The 18,064-nt window shown below is 37.6% G+C and overlaps 1 protein-coding gene across 1 annotated transcript in view; it reads right to left on the bottom strand.

The window, feature by feature from the left end:
* Positions 1–18,064, bottom strand: part of smpd3 (sphingomyelin phosphodiesterase 3) — a 71,920-nt gene that overhangs the window by 23,595 nt on the left and 30,261 nt on the right. Inside the window, exons 3-4 of the mRNA XM_028448777.1 lie at positions 17,009–17,260; positions 15,469–16,429 (exon numbers count right to left, since the gene is read on the bottom strand). Of these exons, the coding sequence (XP_028304578.1) occupies positions 15,469–16,429; positions 17,009–17,260 (1,213 nt within the window). The remainder of the gene's footprint in view (positions 1–15,468; positions 16,430–17,008; positions 17,261–18,064) is intronic.

The following is an 18,064-nucleotide window of genomic DNA, read 5'->3' as shown; positions in this document are numbered from 1 at the left end:
ATTCACTTCTCATCACCATCCCCAGCATCCTCAGCAATTAGATAGCAAGAATAATCTTAAAGGTTGAACATATCTTTAGATATGTTCAACCTTTGCTGACTTCTGAATTGGAGTCAGCAATCCAATTCAGAAAGATGTTTTCTTATACTTGGTGAAATTGTCCTTCTATGCTGAGAGCAGTCAACATATGTATTCAGAAAAAGAAACAAAAAGAATCAAACATCTGTAGCAGCTGCAATTCTGTAACAAGCTCACCAATCTCTGCCATTTGTTCCGAATGGAAAGACCCAATCAGATGCCTTCATGTTCCGATAAATATTGGGAGGAGATCAAACAAAGCTAGCTTTCCAACAATGTGGACTGCAACTTTAAGGCACCTGACTACACAATGAAACATTGAAAGCACGTTCCTAAAAGAATGAAGGCGTAAGTGTGGGATATAAAGAAGACCAGAATCTCATGAGCACAGGTCTGGGATGGAGTGTAGGGGTGGAGAAGAACAATTCTAGATTTGATTCTGGACTCGACCAGGAACTATTTGGGATGGATGAGAGGTATGATGTGCTGCCAGGGCTTGGTGTCAGTGACGACTTTAGCAGCTGAATTTTGCACATATTGAAGCCTGTCCCAGGCTTTTTTGGCAACCTTAAACAGGACTGTTACACAAGTGGAAGCAGGAGGAGATAAAAGTCAGCGTGCAGAGATGTAACAAAAGCTGAGAGATAAAAAATATTTAGAACACTAGCATTTTGAGGTGAGAAGCGGCAAACAGACAAATGATTAGGGTCTTTTTATTGCTGCTTTAGTGCTGAGCTGTAGGGTGATGTTTTCTACTGACTTTTCCTCAATGCTTTTATTTTTGAAACATGGAGTGCAGCGGTGGTTACTTCTTTTCACACAAACTGGATGAAATGTCAATAGATATGTTTAAAAAAGTTGAAATTGAAAAAGCGTTGTTGTGAAAATGGATTGTTATTATAAAAGTACATCCATGATGCGAAAGTTAAAAACAGTTGCCCACCATCATAGAACTGCAGGCCTAAGAGATTTTACCAACACAATAGCAAAAAAAAAAAAAATCCAGCTGTTACAATGGACAAAAACAGCTAGAAATCAATCACTTTCCATTACTTCTGCCTTAAAAACCCAAGTCTAGTTCTATGAATACTGCAGTCAAATTAACTAGTAAGAACTGTTAAGCATCAACAATGAAGTACACTTCGTAATCACAGGTTTATTTTCAAAAAGCTCTTCAGATTTGTAACTTTAAAGATAATCTTGACGGAAATAAAAAAAAAGTAAAACATGAAAAGTGGGAGGTAAATCACTTCATATAATCCCTGTGAGTTGCTAAAGGTGGGATTCATTCAACACATCCACACGTGACATACTATACATTTTTTAGTGCCTAGGTTTGACCTCGATCTCTCCTTTGCTGGTGCAGCAGACGGGGAGTAGAGCGTATATAACAAAAAGATTATTTGAAATTTAATAGGACACCTTCAACATCACAAGTGAAGAGTCCTTCAGCTGAACAGAGACGCTACGCAGAAGAAAATCAAGGCTGAAATCTGTGGCTCTGAAGAGCCGGTGGGTGGATGCCGACTGATGAAGAGGAGGACTAAAAGGGTTTCAGAGAAATAGAAACTGGTGATTGTGGAAGAAGAGCTGTCTGGGGGAAGCAGTGATACAGAAAACCAGCTAGGCTCAGAGAGTGTACAGCTCTATATGTAAAAGGAGTGTATGTCTAAAATATACCCTGCAATTTTATAGAGAGATGCAGACAGCACTACATTTCAGGATACTGCTGCTTTCTTCATGGTTTCACTTCCAATCTTTCCATTCTGGTAATATCCAGTGTGAGGACCCTTAGACCAGCCAACATCTGGTCAATTGATCTGTCACTCATGGTGCACAATAACTGCTTAATGTGGGTACATACATAAGGATTTTCTAAAACTGAAGAGACATTTTAATCTGTTACAGATTCTATCCAACCGCCAACCTTCCTCCAAATTAGAAATCTCACGTGATCAAACAAGCTCTAACGAGGTGATCTAATGCTCTTTAACTCCGCAACTCGGAACTCGAAATCTTTCAACCTCGTACTTGAAAAAGTTTGGAACGTCACATGAAGTTCAGAATCAGAATCAGAATCAGAATCATCTTTATTCGCCAAGTGTATGTTGTACACACGAGGAATTTGACTCGGTCAACTGTGCTCTCTCCAATAGTGAATGGAGCTCCAGCTCGTAAAGTCAGGGAAAATATCTAATAATATAGCGGTCAGCCATGTTTGAGACATTTCAACATGCTGCCGCTGAATCCAAAGAGTAAAATATTCAAAAATTTGGAAATTCAGAGATCAGAGTCACGAAAGACAGCATTGCGTGTTTCTCGTCAGCTCTTTTCTTGATTGGCTATATTCCGTTCTACATCACAAATTACGGGATCATGAGTCAGGAGTTGTTGGCTTTTTCTACACACAGGAGTTTCGGTCAAAAATATTGAACAGCTTTATTATAGATGAAGTTGGCGTCGACCAATTTCAGAGCCAATTTGCCGTTTGCCATCCTTGGTGAGGAAAGGGAAAATACGGACAAAAACAGCCCAATTTTGCTTAAGGACTGGTCTTTGTGTGGCAAACCAAGCCAAAATTAGCAAACTCAAAACACATTAAACTAAAACATCAAGACAAGGTTTGAAGTAAGTGTCTGCAGCTAGGAGATTGTAGCTGAGCTCTGCAACTACTGTAATAAACAAATACATATTTGAGTCAAAATGTAATGAAGAGAGGGAAACAGTTTGTTTGTTTTTATGCTTGCTAATGATGGAGACAGGTGAGATAGGCTGTTTACTGTTATCCGTGAGTATGTGGGTTCAAGCCCTGTGTGGGTTCCTCTTTTAGTCGGTCCCCGCTTTTAGGCTTCTAGTTCATGTTTTGATATCTTTCAGTCAGACTTACAGTATGTCTCTCTGTGCTTTCAAGTATTCCTGCTTGTGTCTTTACTCCCATTCTTGTCATTGTGTTTGTGTTGTGAGTGATTAGGCTCTCTCCTGTTTGGCACTCAGGTGTGCTTTATTCCTAATCAGCCTCTCTCACTATTTAGCTGACTGCTAGGACACAGAATGTTGGCTGTGTCATTAGCCTGTTAGCTAAGAACATAAAATTGAAGGCTGCAGTAAACACAGGATCACCAAGAACAAGTTGGTGGTCTGGGTCCTTTCAATGTAGTCACATTTAAATATCACAGCCTATTCATCTATTGTTACTCAGTAATCCAAATCCCTCCACAGTCACTAGCTTTCTGATTATTGTCTCATGTTTAATTGGACTGAAATCTCTGAGGAAAGTTTTGTTGAGCTTATGATGTGAAGAATAAATGCAGTTCTCCAGGCAGAAATTATCCTGTAAGATGATCTCTGCAAATTGAGTAACCTTTTTTAAATTGGAGCTGGAGTTTTTGTTGGGTCACGGAAATCATCACACCTATCTGTAGCTGTGTTTCCATTACCCTTGGGAATGCACAAAGTCTAAATAGCGCAACAAAAACTGATAATGGAAAAACCTTGATTCCGAAAAAACACTCAAATATTGCTAAAAAGTTTTTACGCTTTCATGAGGAGGAATATCAGACATTTCGATATTGAAACGTGTCACAAAAGCACTATGAAAACTATGAATTTTCGCAAATACGCATCACAAGACGTGACATACCTGGTCACATGACCACTTCTCTCTGAGGAAACATGGTTTGGTACATGATTTCACGGGGGTTACGAGGCTGCTGCCCAAAACAACCTTCAATGGAAACACGTTCAAAGCGCAATTATACTTTGTCGACATTTAGAAATATCGCTTTTATTTTGCGTAAATCTGTAATGAAAACCCAGCTTATCACGGAGATTTCCAGTGGCCTAAGTCCGAGAAGTTTATGGTAAAGCCGGTGCCTTTAATAGCTTTAATATGAAATATAAAGCTCTAGAATAATTTATGATTTTACTCTATAGCGTTTTTCAATCTGCTTCCTAATACAGCCTGATTTATTTATTTATTCAGTTTATTTCCGACATGGTTGCATTCACAGAAGTTTTGTTATTTCTTTTTTTTTGTTTTGTACATGTCGAAAAACGAGACATTAACAGCGGGTTGTTGAGCTGACTGTTTCCTTATCATTCATATTGTTTTCATATCAATAATCCTAATGAATGTCTATCTGTGACTCGTGCTCAGATACTTGCATGAAAGGTAAACATTTTCAAAGTGTATTCCTCTAGAAATCAAACTTTTGTGTGTATATGTCAGGTCGCTGAGAGTCCAGCAAACCCTAAACTGGATGTCGGAGGAAAGTAAAAATTATGTTTAATTTAACACTTAAACCGTTTATTGTTTGTCACTTTGTTTTTCTTTTTACCAGGTATAAGCATGATTTCTTTAATGGAATAAAATGGTGTTAAAAGCATAAGATGTCAAAACTAGTGCCATGTGCCCTTTAAATAAATCACAAATGCTACCCCTGAAACTAACTAAACAAAGTATTGATTTTTGAAGAATTAAACGTTTGTTGTCAACAGCTGTTGTTTTACCCTCTTGGTGATTTGTTGTTGAAATAGCAGGCTTGCTTTCTGCAATCGGTGCAAATATTTAATCAGCACACAAGACTGCAACTTTGCTTGGTGACTGGTATGCTAAATCAGTGGTTCCCAAACTTTTTGTGCCCGAGGCACACCAAAGGACAAGTAAAAATCTGAAGGCAAACAGAAAACTAGGTCTACTTTTATTACCTGAAACCATTTTACTTATGTTTATATCAATTATAGATATTACAATTTCAATTTTAATTTAACAAATTTTCTTCTCATATAGACAACTTAATTAACCCAGCAAATTCATTAAGCAAATTAATTACACAATGATGAAATCACATTTTAACAGTCCAGTCCTTATGAGCTCACCAGTAGCCCTTTTGGTTTCATTCCTATTCCCATGCGTATTGTGCAGTGCACATTTCTGGTGTTCTCAGCTCCGTTGTGCACAGCCAAAGGCTGGTGCGCTGCTTTTCCCCTGCATTCATAGGGTGACTTTCTCATCAGTGATTGCACAAAAAGTCCCATACTTCATAATCTGCTGTTCCTCTGAAAAGTATTTTATAAACATGGGTTGGCATATACTGTAGGTAAATTGATTGCCCCTTAATAACACAGATGTGAACCTGAGTCTGATTTCTGAAAAGGGAAAACACTTAAAGGTTCCAAAAACCATGGCACATTTTCCACACACCACAGGCTGCTATGCAAATAAATTTTTTTTGTTTTTGTTTGATCATTGCTGAATAAAACTCAGATTGCATCCCTTATTTTGATCTTTATCCTCATTTCTTGCCCTCCTTTCTTTTTCTGCCCCTCTTTCTATCTGCATACAGTTTGTATTAATATTTCAGGAGCTTATTTATGCATCAATAGGTGTGTGCACACCACAAAAACTGACACGAGGCCTGTGGGGGGATTCATTTGTGTGTATCTGTATGTGTGAGTGTGAGAGAGCTTTCACTCATGCATGAGCTTTCAGCGTATCTGGAACGTGGTCTGCACACGAGAAGAAATTTAGACTGAAGTTTTGTAAGGTAATGAAGGCTTGACTGAAAGCAGTCAAATGAAAGTAACCCTTCCTCGTTTCTTTTTAAACTATACAAAAACATTGAATTACAAGATAGAATTGTACAAATTTAAATTGTGTAATTAAAAACCTGCTCTAACGAACTGAATTTAAATTTACCATCTGATGTTGAGTGAGCTCAATTTTTTACTGTTATTGGACTGTTGTATACTGCTCAGTTGTGCCTTTTTTTGCTTTTAGTGTCTGGATAAAATCCCTAAGGCACTGAATAGGAGAGCCGTTAGAGTCAATAAATCAAGGTGACCTGGATTTTGACAAGAGGTCCTTTTGGTCATTAGGAGCCAGGGGTGGATTTGGGGAGAATTCTGCCACTGATTCCTATTCTATTTAATCTAGAATTGAGCCCGTCCCTGATTTTCAAGCCTAATCTGTAGTAATGGGCATAAAAACACACTCACACATGCACGTACACAGTTTTTCCATTCACTAAGCATGCAGTCTAAAATAATTATAATGAGGGGATACATTTTGAAACTGAAAAGCTTTAATTATGCAGCCAGCTCTGGCCAGCCCTTTCCTTTAGGGAAATATTATTTAATTAATAACTTCTCTCTCTCTCTCTCTCTCTCTCGCTCACCTGTCGAGCGTTGAACCTCATCTCTAGTGGGTTCAGAATTATGTTGCTGACAAACTGTCGCTTGCCGATAAAATACATCCATTGCGGAACATAAGATGTAAGTCAAAGGTGGCAAAAGTACTAGTCTTCAGTTCTCAAGTAAAAGTATCGATACTTGAATGAAAAAATGATAAAAGTAAAACTACTGAAGTTGCTCTCTTATTTGAGTAAAAGAAATAAAGTATATGCTACTAAATGTACTTAAGCAAAAAAGTAAAAATTAAAACAAATGTCCCTTCAATAATAAGACAGGAGTTTTAAAGCAGCAAATTCCATATCTTTTATTTTTTTTAAGAACTTGTAGAAAACTGGAAATATCTGTTGCCCTGGAGGATTTAGCACTCATTATAGATAAAATGTGTCAATAAAATGTTTCAAGAAGTGTGCCATGGTTTCAAAAAGCTCAAAAAATAAAAACAAAAATGAATAAAATACATCTAACATTATAAATATTATGGATGGACGATATTATCTGCTGACCAATAATATCGGCCCATATTAGACATAAAATGTGATTTCAGTTGACATCGGTATCAATTTTTCCACTGATAATAAAAAACAATATGTGCTGTTGCTTCAGACAACATGTTAAGAACAAATATGACCCTTTTTTAGTTACTAAAGTTGAACAACAATACATAATCATCAACATCCCTTGCCAGATTGGTTGTCATTAGAACCCACAACTTTTCAAAAATGTCCTAAATCTAAGAACTATCACATCAGAATATGAAATCTTAAATGCTTTCTAAGAAAAGCTGTTCTCTTTGAAGATACCTCGAACAGAGTAAAAAAACGGCACAAGGGCAGTAACTCCGGAAAAGATAATTGCGCGCTTCTCATTTTCAAACTCCATCAAGGTATGGATACCCTGAAGCCACACACCAAATTTGGTTATCCTGTCTTAAACAGTTTCTGAGAAAAGCTGTCCCCTTTAACTCAGACGGAAGGACAGAGCGCAAACCTACAGAATATCTTCCTTTCACACTTTGTGGCGAGGAATAATAATGATTCTTATTTTGCACAGATTATGATGTTTGTGGAATACATCATGTAGGGCATCACAACAAAAGTAGGCTGAACCTGTCATTTCCACGGAGATATGTGATCTATGTATATATCGGTATCAATTTATATCAGAAATTCAGTGTTGGACAATAATGGCAAAAAGCTAATATCGAACATCCCTAGTAAAGATATATTTTTTACTCTCGTTCCATCGGGCTACTGAAAGCTTTGATGAGATGGATTTAGCCCAAAGTCCTCGGTCAAATATAATGCATTGCCTGACATACTAAGATCATTTGAACTGCCAGACAAAAAGCCGACATATAATAGTAATGAAGAAATGTTGAAACAAGCTTAGTTTTCACTTCTCCTATCCCTATTAAATGCTATCTATACTTCAGTTGTGATCAACGCACATCTACCAGATAAATTACAAACAAAAAACTAAAAAGACTACAGAATAAAGGTCAATGCCTTGCAGTAACTCCATATCTTGTTTAAGTTTGATGAAATCAGATGTTGCGTAGGTGCCAAAGAAACCTGATCTATTGGAAAGTCCTTTTTACCACAGAGTTGGAAGAAGAAAATGATTCAGTGGACAGTGACAAGAGGGCAATACTGCTAAGGAAAAAGCGATGAACTGCAGAGGCATGAAAGCAGGCAGCTGTATGAGTCGTCATGCGGACAGCCTAAGTGCAGGAAAAACCTGAACAAGAGTGGGAAAACATAACAATGCTACTCTAAAACCTCTCTCAGGGCTGATGCTTTAACTGAAAAGGACACAGAACAAGTTTCATCAGCATCTCAAATGTCTGATTACACACTAATTGTGAGTCTCTACTTGTAGTTGAAGTAAGAGATGGAACCACCAGACTGTCATCAGGGAAATACAAAAAAGAAAGGTTAATCTGCTGAAAGACTGAAACAAACCTGTGAACTAAAAACCCAACTTATTAGAGCAAAATGATAAAGCAAGATTAACGTTTTTTTTTAAATTGAAAATTTGAATTTTAAATTTATAAAAGCAATAGATAAAAATCAAAAGTATGAGTGATTTACTAACTGGTTAGGTGTTTTTTTTAAATCCCTTTATAATGGTTTTGCTACAGTGATATTCATTCCTGTAGCCTCATTCAAAGGGCCATGATAGACGTTATACTTTGTCAGACTGTATGTGTAAAGCTAAATACACAAAATTTGTTCTCTGCTTTTAACCCCTCCCTGAGGAGCAGTGGGCAACCATGGTGTAGTGCCCGGGCGCAAAATCGATGCCGTAGACGCACGTAGCACTCTACGTAGGTGTAGACCCCTCCCCGTAACCTGACGTGCTCCTCTTAAAAATCCTGACTACATGTCGAGGCAAAGTGGAACATAAGGACTATGATTGGTCTTCAAACCTCAGTCCCTGTCACTGCCTTTTCTAGTCAACACCGCCATGTTTCAACTTTTTGCGGAGCGATACGAGAGTTGTTTCTACGGTGGATTGAGTCAAAGAGAGAACTGCGACATACTAAAAGTGCTAGAGTTTTATTATTTCCTTTCATGACTGCAGCACACATGAAGCACCACCAAATGGAGTCAATCACAGACAAAAGGTGTGTGTTTAGCGTTATTATCGTTACTCTGTGTTGTCTCTGTACCTACAGTGTGTTTGTGTGTGTGTTTTGTTAACAGTAAACAATAACTGACAAGCTGTGGAGGAGACAGAGGAGCAGACATGACGTTATGTTTAAAGCAATCTTTACAGCGGTGCCCCGCTCCCAACTCGTTGCATCCTGGGGCCATTGACCAAGTAATCTCGCTGCTCCCTCACCACTCTTCGACGGGGTTGGGATCCCCTCACCCCCTGCGTGACTGTGGCCAACCTCTGAGTCACGTTGGCAGGATAGCTTATACCAGGCTTTAGTGTTAATATAAGGGACTGATCAACATCCCACAGTGATGGTATATAGATAATCCAGTATATAGCTAATCCAAAGCGCAGTGTGCACGCTCACAATCAGTTCCATTTTTAGTAGCCGTTATAACGCCTCGTATCGCCGTTGATATGATCTGACGTGTTTATGACCAAATGCAATGCAGCAGTTGGACAAAACAGTGGACTATCATCTTAAATGAACTATTCCTGTGGTTAGAATAGGCGCGGATGACAAGAAAGAGACGTAGCAGCTCTAGTGAGCATTTGAAACAGATGACTGACTCTGCTGCCGATGTGATAAACATATCGTGGAGCAGCGTTTGTCGGAGTCACAATAAAAATAGCTGGATAAATAGCCATGTGTATTACTGTAATGTGCAATTTTTTGGCAGGAAACATCAACAAGAGTGTGTGGCTAGCAAAAGAAAATCACTATGGTATAAACCTGTGGCATGAAATCGGCGTCTACAGACACGCCCACTCATGCATATGCATGAAGGCCCTAAAAGGCCTGTTTTTAGAAGCATCATGAAAGTGACTTTTCAGAGTGCTAAAACTCCAGAGAACAGGTGAGTTTTGGAAAATAAACCTCAAGATGGAGATGGGTGTAAAATAGCATAATACTGGACCTTTAAAGCTTTATCAGTAAAAACAGAATGGTCTATATCCACTGATAGGATATGTTCGTCCAATGGTACTGTATCATCTGAATAAGCCTCTTACAGGCAACCTGTGTAAACGACTTTCAAATGGTTTGTTGTATTTTTGCATCCTCCTTTTTATCACCCCCCTCTAGCTTGTGTGCATTGGCTATTTACATTTAGACATAGACTTGCCAGTTGGCTCACAGCCATTCACTAGATCAGCGACACCTGAAACGACCCTTATATACACACACACACACACATACACACATGAAACAGGGGCAGCTTGTGAAGTTGCTGTGATACTCAGCAGGAAGGCCTGAGAGGATGAGACTGTCAGCCAGCAAGCAGTGATGGAGTGTGTCTTTATTAGATCTGTGATGTGAAAGGGCATGTAGGGACTCACAATAAATACAAGCAACACACCAACAAGTCTGGAATGAATCCAGAGTTACATCACCAGTGGTTGAATGCAGTTTATCCATCGTTCCTTCCTTTATATTTATCTTATTCAGAACAAGGCTGGAGTCAGGTCAATAGAACGCAGACGGCGCAGGTCATTTCCACTCCATCACAGTGTTAATAAGGTCATCACAATGTCAATAGCCCTTGTAAATATTAGCGTTACAGTGAAAAACAAACACTAAATAGAACATGCAGACTCGCAGAGGACTGTATTTTCATATTTTGATGCAAGAAATTAATTTGAGTACTCAGAGAAAACATACTGAGAACTTGTGCCTTTCCTATAGAAGCCCATTCCTTCCAATAATAATAATAATAATAAAAAAACTAGGAAACGTAAAATAATAATTTCTTTTTTCTTTTTTAATCTAGATACTAAGTCATAATTACAGTATTAAATACTAAGTAATAATTATGAGATGCTAAGTCATGACTATGAGACACTAAGTCATAAATATGATATAGTAAGTAATAATTATGAGATACTAAGTCATAATTATGAGATACTAAGTCATAAGTATGACATGCTAAGTCACAATTGTAAGATACAAAGTTATATCTATGAGATACTAAGTCAAAATTATGACCAGGGTTGGGGTGAATTATAATTGTAATCGCATAATTAATAATTAATTACAATTATGCCATAATTAAAACAGTAATTTGGAAAATCGGTTGCTGACGTAATTGTTATTAAATTGTAATTGAGTTTAGATAATTAGTGAGGATGCATTGGCATCCTCACTATTGTATTCGTTCCCCTTTATTATTATATGTTATTATTCTTCCGTCCACTCAAACTCGTCCCACAGTTTTCAACCAATTTCAACAATTGAGGTATCAAACTTTTCAGAAAATTCTGCACTTCTCTGCTATGTTCCAGCTTTTTCAAACTTTTCAACCTTTTTCAACCTATTTCAAATTTTTCAAACTTTCTCAAATTTTTCAAACTTTTTCAAAATTTTCAAACTTTTTCAACTTTTTAAAACTTTTTCAACCTTTTCAAACTTTTTCAACCTTTTTCAAACTTTTCAACCTTTTTCAACCTTTTTCAAACTTTTTCAACCTTTTTCAACCTTTTCAAACTTTTGAAACTTTTTCAACCATTTCAAACTTTTTCAAACTCTTAAACCTTTTTCAAACTTTTTCAACCTTTTCAAACTTTTTGAATGCTAAAACAATGCTATTGCTAAAGCTATGCCAATGCTAACCCGATGCTGATGCTAGCGCAATGCTAATGCTAGCACAATGCTAATGCTAGCACAATGCTAATGCTAGCGCAATTCAAATGTTAGCGCAACACTAGCGCAATGCTAATGCTTGCGCAATACTAATGCTAGTGCAATGCTAATGCTAGCACAATGACAATCTTAGCACAATGCTAATGCTAGCGCAATACTAATGCTAGCACAATGCTAATGTTAGCACAATGCTTATGTTAGCGCAATGCTAACGCAATGCGAACGCAATGCTAATGCTAGCGCAATGTTAATGCTAGCACAATGCTAATGTTAGCACAATGCTAATGCTAGCATAATGCTAATGCTAGCACAATGCCAATGCTAGCGCAATACTAATGCTAACGTAATGCTAATGCTAGCGAAATGCTAATGCTAGCGCAATGCTAATGTTAGCATGATGCTAATGCTAGCACAATGCTAATGCTAGCGCAATGCTAATGCTAGCGCAATGCTAATGCTACACAATGCTAAAGTTAGCGCAATGCTAATGCTAGCATAATGCTAATGCTAGTGCAATGCTAATGCTAGCACAATGCTAATATTAGCGTAATGCTAATTCTAGCACAATGCTAATGTTAGCGCAATGCTAATGCTAGCGCAATATTAATGCTAGCGCAATGTTAATGCTAACACAATCCTAATGTTAGCGTAATACTAGCGCAATGCTAATGCTAGCACAATGCTAATGTTAGCGCAATGATAATGCTAGCAAAATGCTAGCGCAATGTTAATGCTAGCACAATGTTAACGCTGACGCTAACGCAATGCTAACTTTTTCAAACTTTTCAACCTTTTTCAACCTTTTTCAACCCATTTCAACCTTTTCAAACTTTTTCTACTTTTTTCAAACTTTTTCAACCTTTTCAACCTTTTCAACCTTTTTCAACCTTTTTAACCTTTTTCACCTTTTTAAACCTTTTTCAAGCTTTCTCAGCCTTTTTCAACCTTTTCAATCTAACTGGTTTTAGCGATTGTTGCTAAGTTATTACAACGTTAAGGCTATTGCTAGCTTAATACTATGCTAATGTAGTGCGACGTGGGCCAGCACATGCATCCTCACTTGCATTTTCTTCCGGAAATGCAAAAATTCTAGTTTACTTTGTAATTGTAATTGCCAGGAAAATTCAATAAAAATTGTCAATTATAATTTAACACAAAACTGGGGAACCATGTTACAGTTCTATGTTCTACACATATGTAGTTAATAATACATAATTAAAATATGTGTCATATCAAGCTTTTCCTCATTTTACCATTTATGAAAAATATAAATCAAGGGATATATTGATACATAAAAGGCTCAGACACCCACACCAAAAAAATTAAAACCTACATTTTGGTTATATATATATGTATAAAGTGTGGGAGTGTTTAGTAATTACAGTTGTGTGGGCTTCCACCACAAAGACACATCTGTACCACAAACAGATAATAAGCCTTTTCACACTCATATTTCTAACCTAACAGCGTTTTTAATGTTATTCCAGAGGTCGTTAGTGTTTTAATAGTGTTTATATTATTAATATTACACAAATTAGGTGTCCAGGGTGTCCAGGGTTTTCCGCTGGTGCCGATTTCAGCCGATCCGAGCACTTTCAAAACCAATGGAAGTAGCTCAGGAGCAGTATGGAAGACAGTAGTCGGGGAGCCAATGTCTCAAAATTGGGTTGAACCTGACATGGTGTGCCAAACTTTTATTTGTGTTTTTTTTTCTGTTAACTTTAACCCTAAGGACCAATAATTGCAAGGTCTGCTCTGCTGGAAATATTGCAAAAAAAATTGTGGCCATTTAAGTGTATACACCCTGTAGTTTTATCAGAAAGATATGAAAATCAACTTTTTTTCCCTAAAATTCTCAGTGGGTTGGGTAGGCTGTCAATAAATGCATTCCAGATACAAAGAACACATGCGCTGACCACATCATCAGAAAAAATAACTTAAAATACATTTCTACATGATCAATTCAAGGCAAAAAAAACCTAGGCGTTTTCTCATCTTTTTCATTGGCAATCAACTATTCCACCAAGTTATGGCATCAGTCAATATGCCATTCTTTTCAACAAGCTGTATACTCATTCCACAGAAAAAATGGTAAAAATCCAAACAAAATCATTGGATCTGTGATGATTTAATTACCAACTGGTGATCAACAGACTCAGACCCTCAGAACTCTCAAAATTCTGAAAGACATTCTTGACATCTAACATGGTTGCTAAAGTCCACATTATTAAACATCATGGCGTCGGAATCTTTTTAATCTCATCATAACCCTGTTCTGCAAATGGTAATGTGTCACAAAAAAACACAATACAACAAAGTAACTTTCATTTTTTTATTGCTGAAGAAGACCAGTATTAAAATCAACTTTTGATTATGTATTTTCTGTATTTACTTTATTGTTGTTGTTGGTTTCTTTTTCTGACTTGTGTAGTTGTTTTAACAACTGTAAAGTATTTTAGAGTTTTTTAAAAGGGCTTATAAATAAAATGTATTATTATTATTGATGGGACAAGCGAGATTTCCAAGTGTGAAAAGGACAGTATGAGTTCTCACTGTGAAAAGGTAAATTTACGAGGTACGCCATTCACTAACCAGGTCCATGATTATTTTTATTAAGCTATTATTTTAATTAAATGTACAAATTAGAAGGAATTGCACAGCTGAAACAGTTTTAAAAGTCAGGAAAAACAGAATTAGCAGCTAACTCTGTCTTTCTGCCTCGGAGAACGTTACTACGTTTACGCAAAAATCTTTTCAAGAAATCAACGCTAAAATAATCAAAATCTCTGTCAGACTCGCTTCCTACACCATCAGCCAAGGCAAGTTTATCCCTGTTAACCTTTGACCTAATGCGGAATAACTGAACCAGTATGAGAGTGTGAAAAGGCTTATCGATAGACATGCATGGATGTGGGTGTAAGCAAGTGTGTAAAACAAGTAACTACAAGTAACGCTAACATTTGATAAAGATTTTGTGATAAAAGAGAAGATGAACAATGCGTAGTGGAAAATAAAAATTAAATCAATCAAATTTGATTGGCCTGCACCAAAAATCCCCAATATAAGCAGTCTATTCTCGACTCCGCTCCAGCACCTCCATTAAGATTTTTTTTTGCTTTTATATGATTTTTGAGGGTCTTCTAAATAATGTCATATATTTTTTAATTCCTAAATATGTAACAAATGAACCCGTTTTTGTAAAGCCTATTGCTACTGACACTTGTTTTCTGTTTCTGTAATATCACTTGAACAAGCCTTTTCTAACATTCCACACTGCAAAACAAGTCACTCAAACAAGGAATGATAGTCAGCAAGAGTAGGTATGAGAAAAAACTGACCCAGTTATTATCAACCAATGGGTTACATAAATTTAATATTAAGTTAAAGAATATTCTACAATTGTATAAAACGAGAGAGAAAAATTAGAAGACGGGGAGAAACATATGTTCTTGTGTATGTATGTATGCTTCGTGCTGATATCTATCTGAACAATATCGGTATCGACTAATAACCAAAGCTGCAATATCAGTATTGTATCGGAACTCTAAATTATTTTTTTTCCCCTTTAATTGTACAATGACTTTGAGTGTTTAGTTTTGCTTGTAGTCCAATCATCTACAATTATACTCATAGGGTTGCAATGGCAGTGTTGTGAATAAGGGAAAAGATCAACCCCATTCTTAATTCTCTGTACCTTCTTCTAAGCAAAAGCACCAAACTTTTGGAATACCACCCCATTCTCACACTCTGAAGAAGGTTTTCCAAACAAATTCTATGGCAACCTCAACAGTTATTTCATTTAATGACAATGCTCTATTTCATAAACATGTACATACGTATGCAGATTAAGACTAGCCCAAAACAGAAGAAAGACTTACTTAGAAAAAAAAGAGACATACCTTGGCAAAAATCACTCCCTTGGCTGCCAGTGCATCCTCTGATCTCCCATTAGGGTAGCACTCATATCTGGCATCCAATATCGGGTAGCGGCTGGCCAGCAAAAGCCCACTGTTAAGGAATTTGAACCTGGAGCAGCAACCCTTCCAACCATAGCGTCCAATGTCACTCAGAACATATGGAAAGTAGCGGTGCAGCTGCCGTCGCAGTCGTGTTGTTGCTCCGTGGTCAAATACCTCCTGCAGAGCCAGAAAATCCAAGTTGGCAGGGAAAAAAGCCGAGATCTCATGGTCGAATGTTTCATCTCCATGCCGGCGCTTTCGTCCAGGGCGCTTAAAAATGGATGTGCGGGGAACGTGCGAGAGGGTATTGTTTGAAGCGATATACGCCCCACCGTCACTTCCATGGTAACGTGTAAGAGACTCCCGTGAGGCAGTCATGCTGCCAGTGTCTACACAGACCTGATCCCCAGGTCGATGATTCCCAGTCTCAGCTTCCTCTTCCTGGGGGTCAGGCTCTGGAGCACTGATGCTGATTTGCACCCCTGAGGTATGAAGTGGACAGTCAACCGTTGGATTGGACTGCATCTCGTCCCCATGTTTGGGGCAGTCATGGTGAACAGGGCAACTTTGAGTAACTGAGGAATGCATTGGGCAGTCTGGAGTCTCACTAGAGGTGTGAACGGGGCAGTCTGAGCAGCTTTTTGGCCCTGCTTGATGAAGAGGACAGTCCGCTAATGAAGTGTCTGCTTTCTCATGGTGAACAGGGCACTCTGTGGATCTCTGGACTCCTGCACAGGAGTGAGCTGGGCAGTCTGTAGCACCTGTGGAGTGAATGGGGCATTCTGTCAGGGGTTCAGTTTCAGTTTCAGCCGGACCATTGGTAGTATGTGTCTGGTCGGGTCTCTGGTCCAGTGAAGAGGTGCGGCGGAAACCGGTTGCAAGGCTGCTGAATGATGTTGCACTAAAATGAAATAAACAAATAACAATAATAATGTGTTAACATGTTTACTCATAAAAAACAGTTCTGGCCACATTAGTTTCCTGTTTGTTGCCCGCACTGGAAAAGTCAGAGAAACCATGAATCATTGTGTAAAAAAAAAAATCTGAATTCTTTGACATATAGCAACTTTTTTTTTAACAGTAACGCAAATAGTTACTTTCCTTGGTAATGAGTTACTTTTATTATAAAGTAATTCAATTACTAACTCAGTTACTTTTTGGAACAAGTAGTGAGTAACTATAACTAATTACTTTTTTTAAAGTAACGTTCCCAACAATGCTTATTGCTTTGATATTATATACATATTTTATCATTTATTTATACGTGGAAGTGCAAACTAGAGGACAATGATTAAATTACTTTTTTTCCTGCCTAAAATCTGCCCACTAAAGATAACTGCTGCTGTACAATATTAATTTCTTATATTTCAAAAAATCTACACTGTAAATGCTCATATCAACATGTATACACAAGCAAATTTAGTGAAAAGGTGTACTATATATTTTATTATATATTATTTTCAGAGGGGCATCTCCTCACCTGATTGAAGTGTTTGTTGGTGAGTCGATGTAGATTTTAATCTGAGGTCGACTGGCACCATTGCGAATCCTCCTTCCCACCTCCATAGCTCGTCTTTGGGTGTCTGAGAGGTTGTTGAACCTGGCCAATGAGTCAGGCAGCAGACAGACATTTGCACTGCAGAAACAGAAGCTCCTGCCCTGTGGCCTCCATTCACCATACCCAGTACCAGCTTGTCCACCCTGGCTTTGCTCAGCCTGGTGCTTTTCAATTCTGAAAAAAAAAAAAAATCCAATTAAAAGTAAAAAGGTCTAGGCATCGTTTTATGGATTTTTTTTTCCTGAAGTAAGGGTTTACAAAGATTGTTTTTATGTTCCTTTGTTAACTTTCTATTTAAAGCAATGCACAAAGTGAATTGAGGAGAGTTTGAAAAGAAATGTTTAAAGAACTCAATTCAAAAAGGTAAAAAGAACAGGGCTTTGCCTAATGCGTGAAGTTTTATTGTGTGCAGTATTCATATGAGCATCGTGACTCTTTCAAATAATCAAAAAACTAGGAAAAACCTGTTGTTCTCATGTGTAATGTTTGTGTACATCTTACCAATATTTGTTGTTCAGGAGTATGTTTTTCTTTAATGTGAAATATTTCCAGTCTGAGCACTGTACCGAGTGTAAATCCTCTCTCTTTCTTATAATGTTGGTGAGTAATACCTTCAGAAAGCAACCAATCTGCTTTTCCTGTAAGAACTTCTGCTTGATTTGAACAGCGGATTATTTCATGCCTGATTGCTACCTTTTATTATCTTAAAATGTCTGTTTTCAGTAACAATTTATTGCCAGATAATCATAAGAAGGTGGTAGAAAATAAAGAGAGACTGTTGAATGAAATGGAATAGGATAGGCTCGGGAAGTATCAAGTAAGTATCACCCACTGATCATTCATTGCATCACCTCGATCATCATGAATCATGCAACAAATGCAACATTTACAGATTTATGGTGGTTGCCACTTGGGTGGGTGTTTGGATTTCAAGACGCCTGCAAAGAACTGGCTCAGCCTGGTAGATGGAAACTATTC

Source organism: Gouania willdenowi, chromosome 6 (assembly GCF_900634775.1).
Source record: "Gouania willdenowi chromosome 6, fGouWil2.1, whole genome shotgun sequence".
Classification (NCBI taxonomy): domain Eukaryota; kingdom Metazoa; phylum Chordata; class Actinopteri; order Blenniiformes; family Gobiesocidae; genus Gouania; species Gouania willdenowi.
Note: the sequence above shows the minus strand (reverse complement) of the source record. Positions and strands in the feature narration are given on the sequence as shown.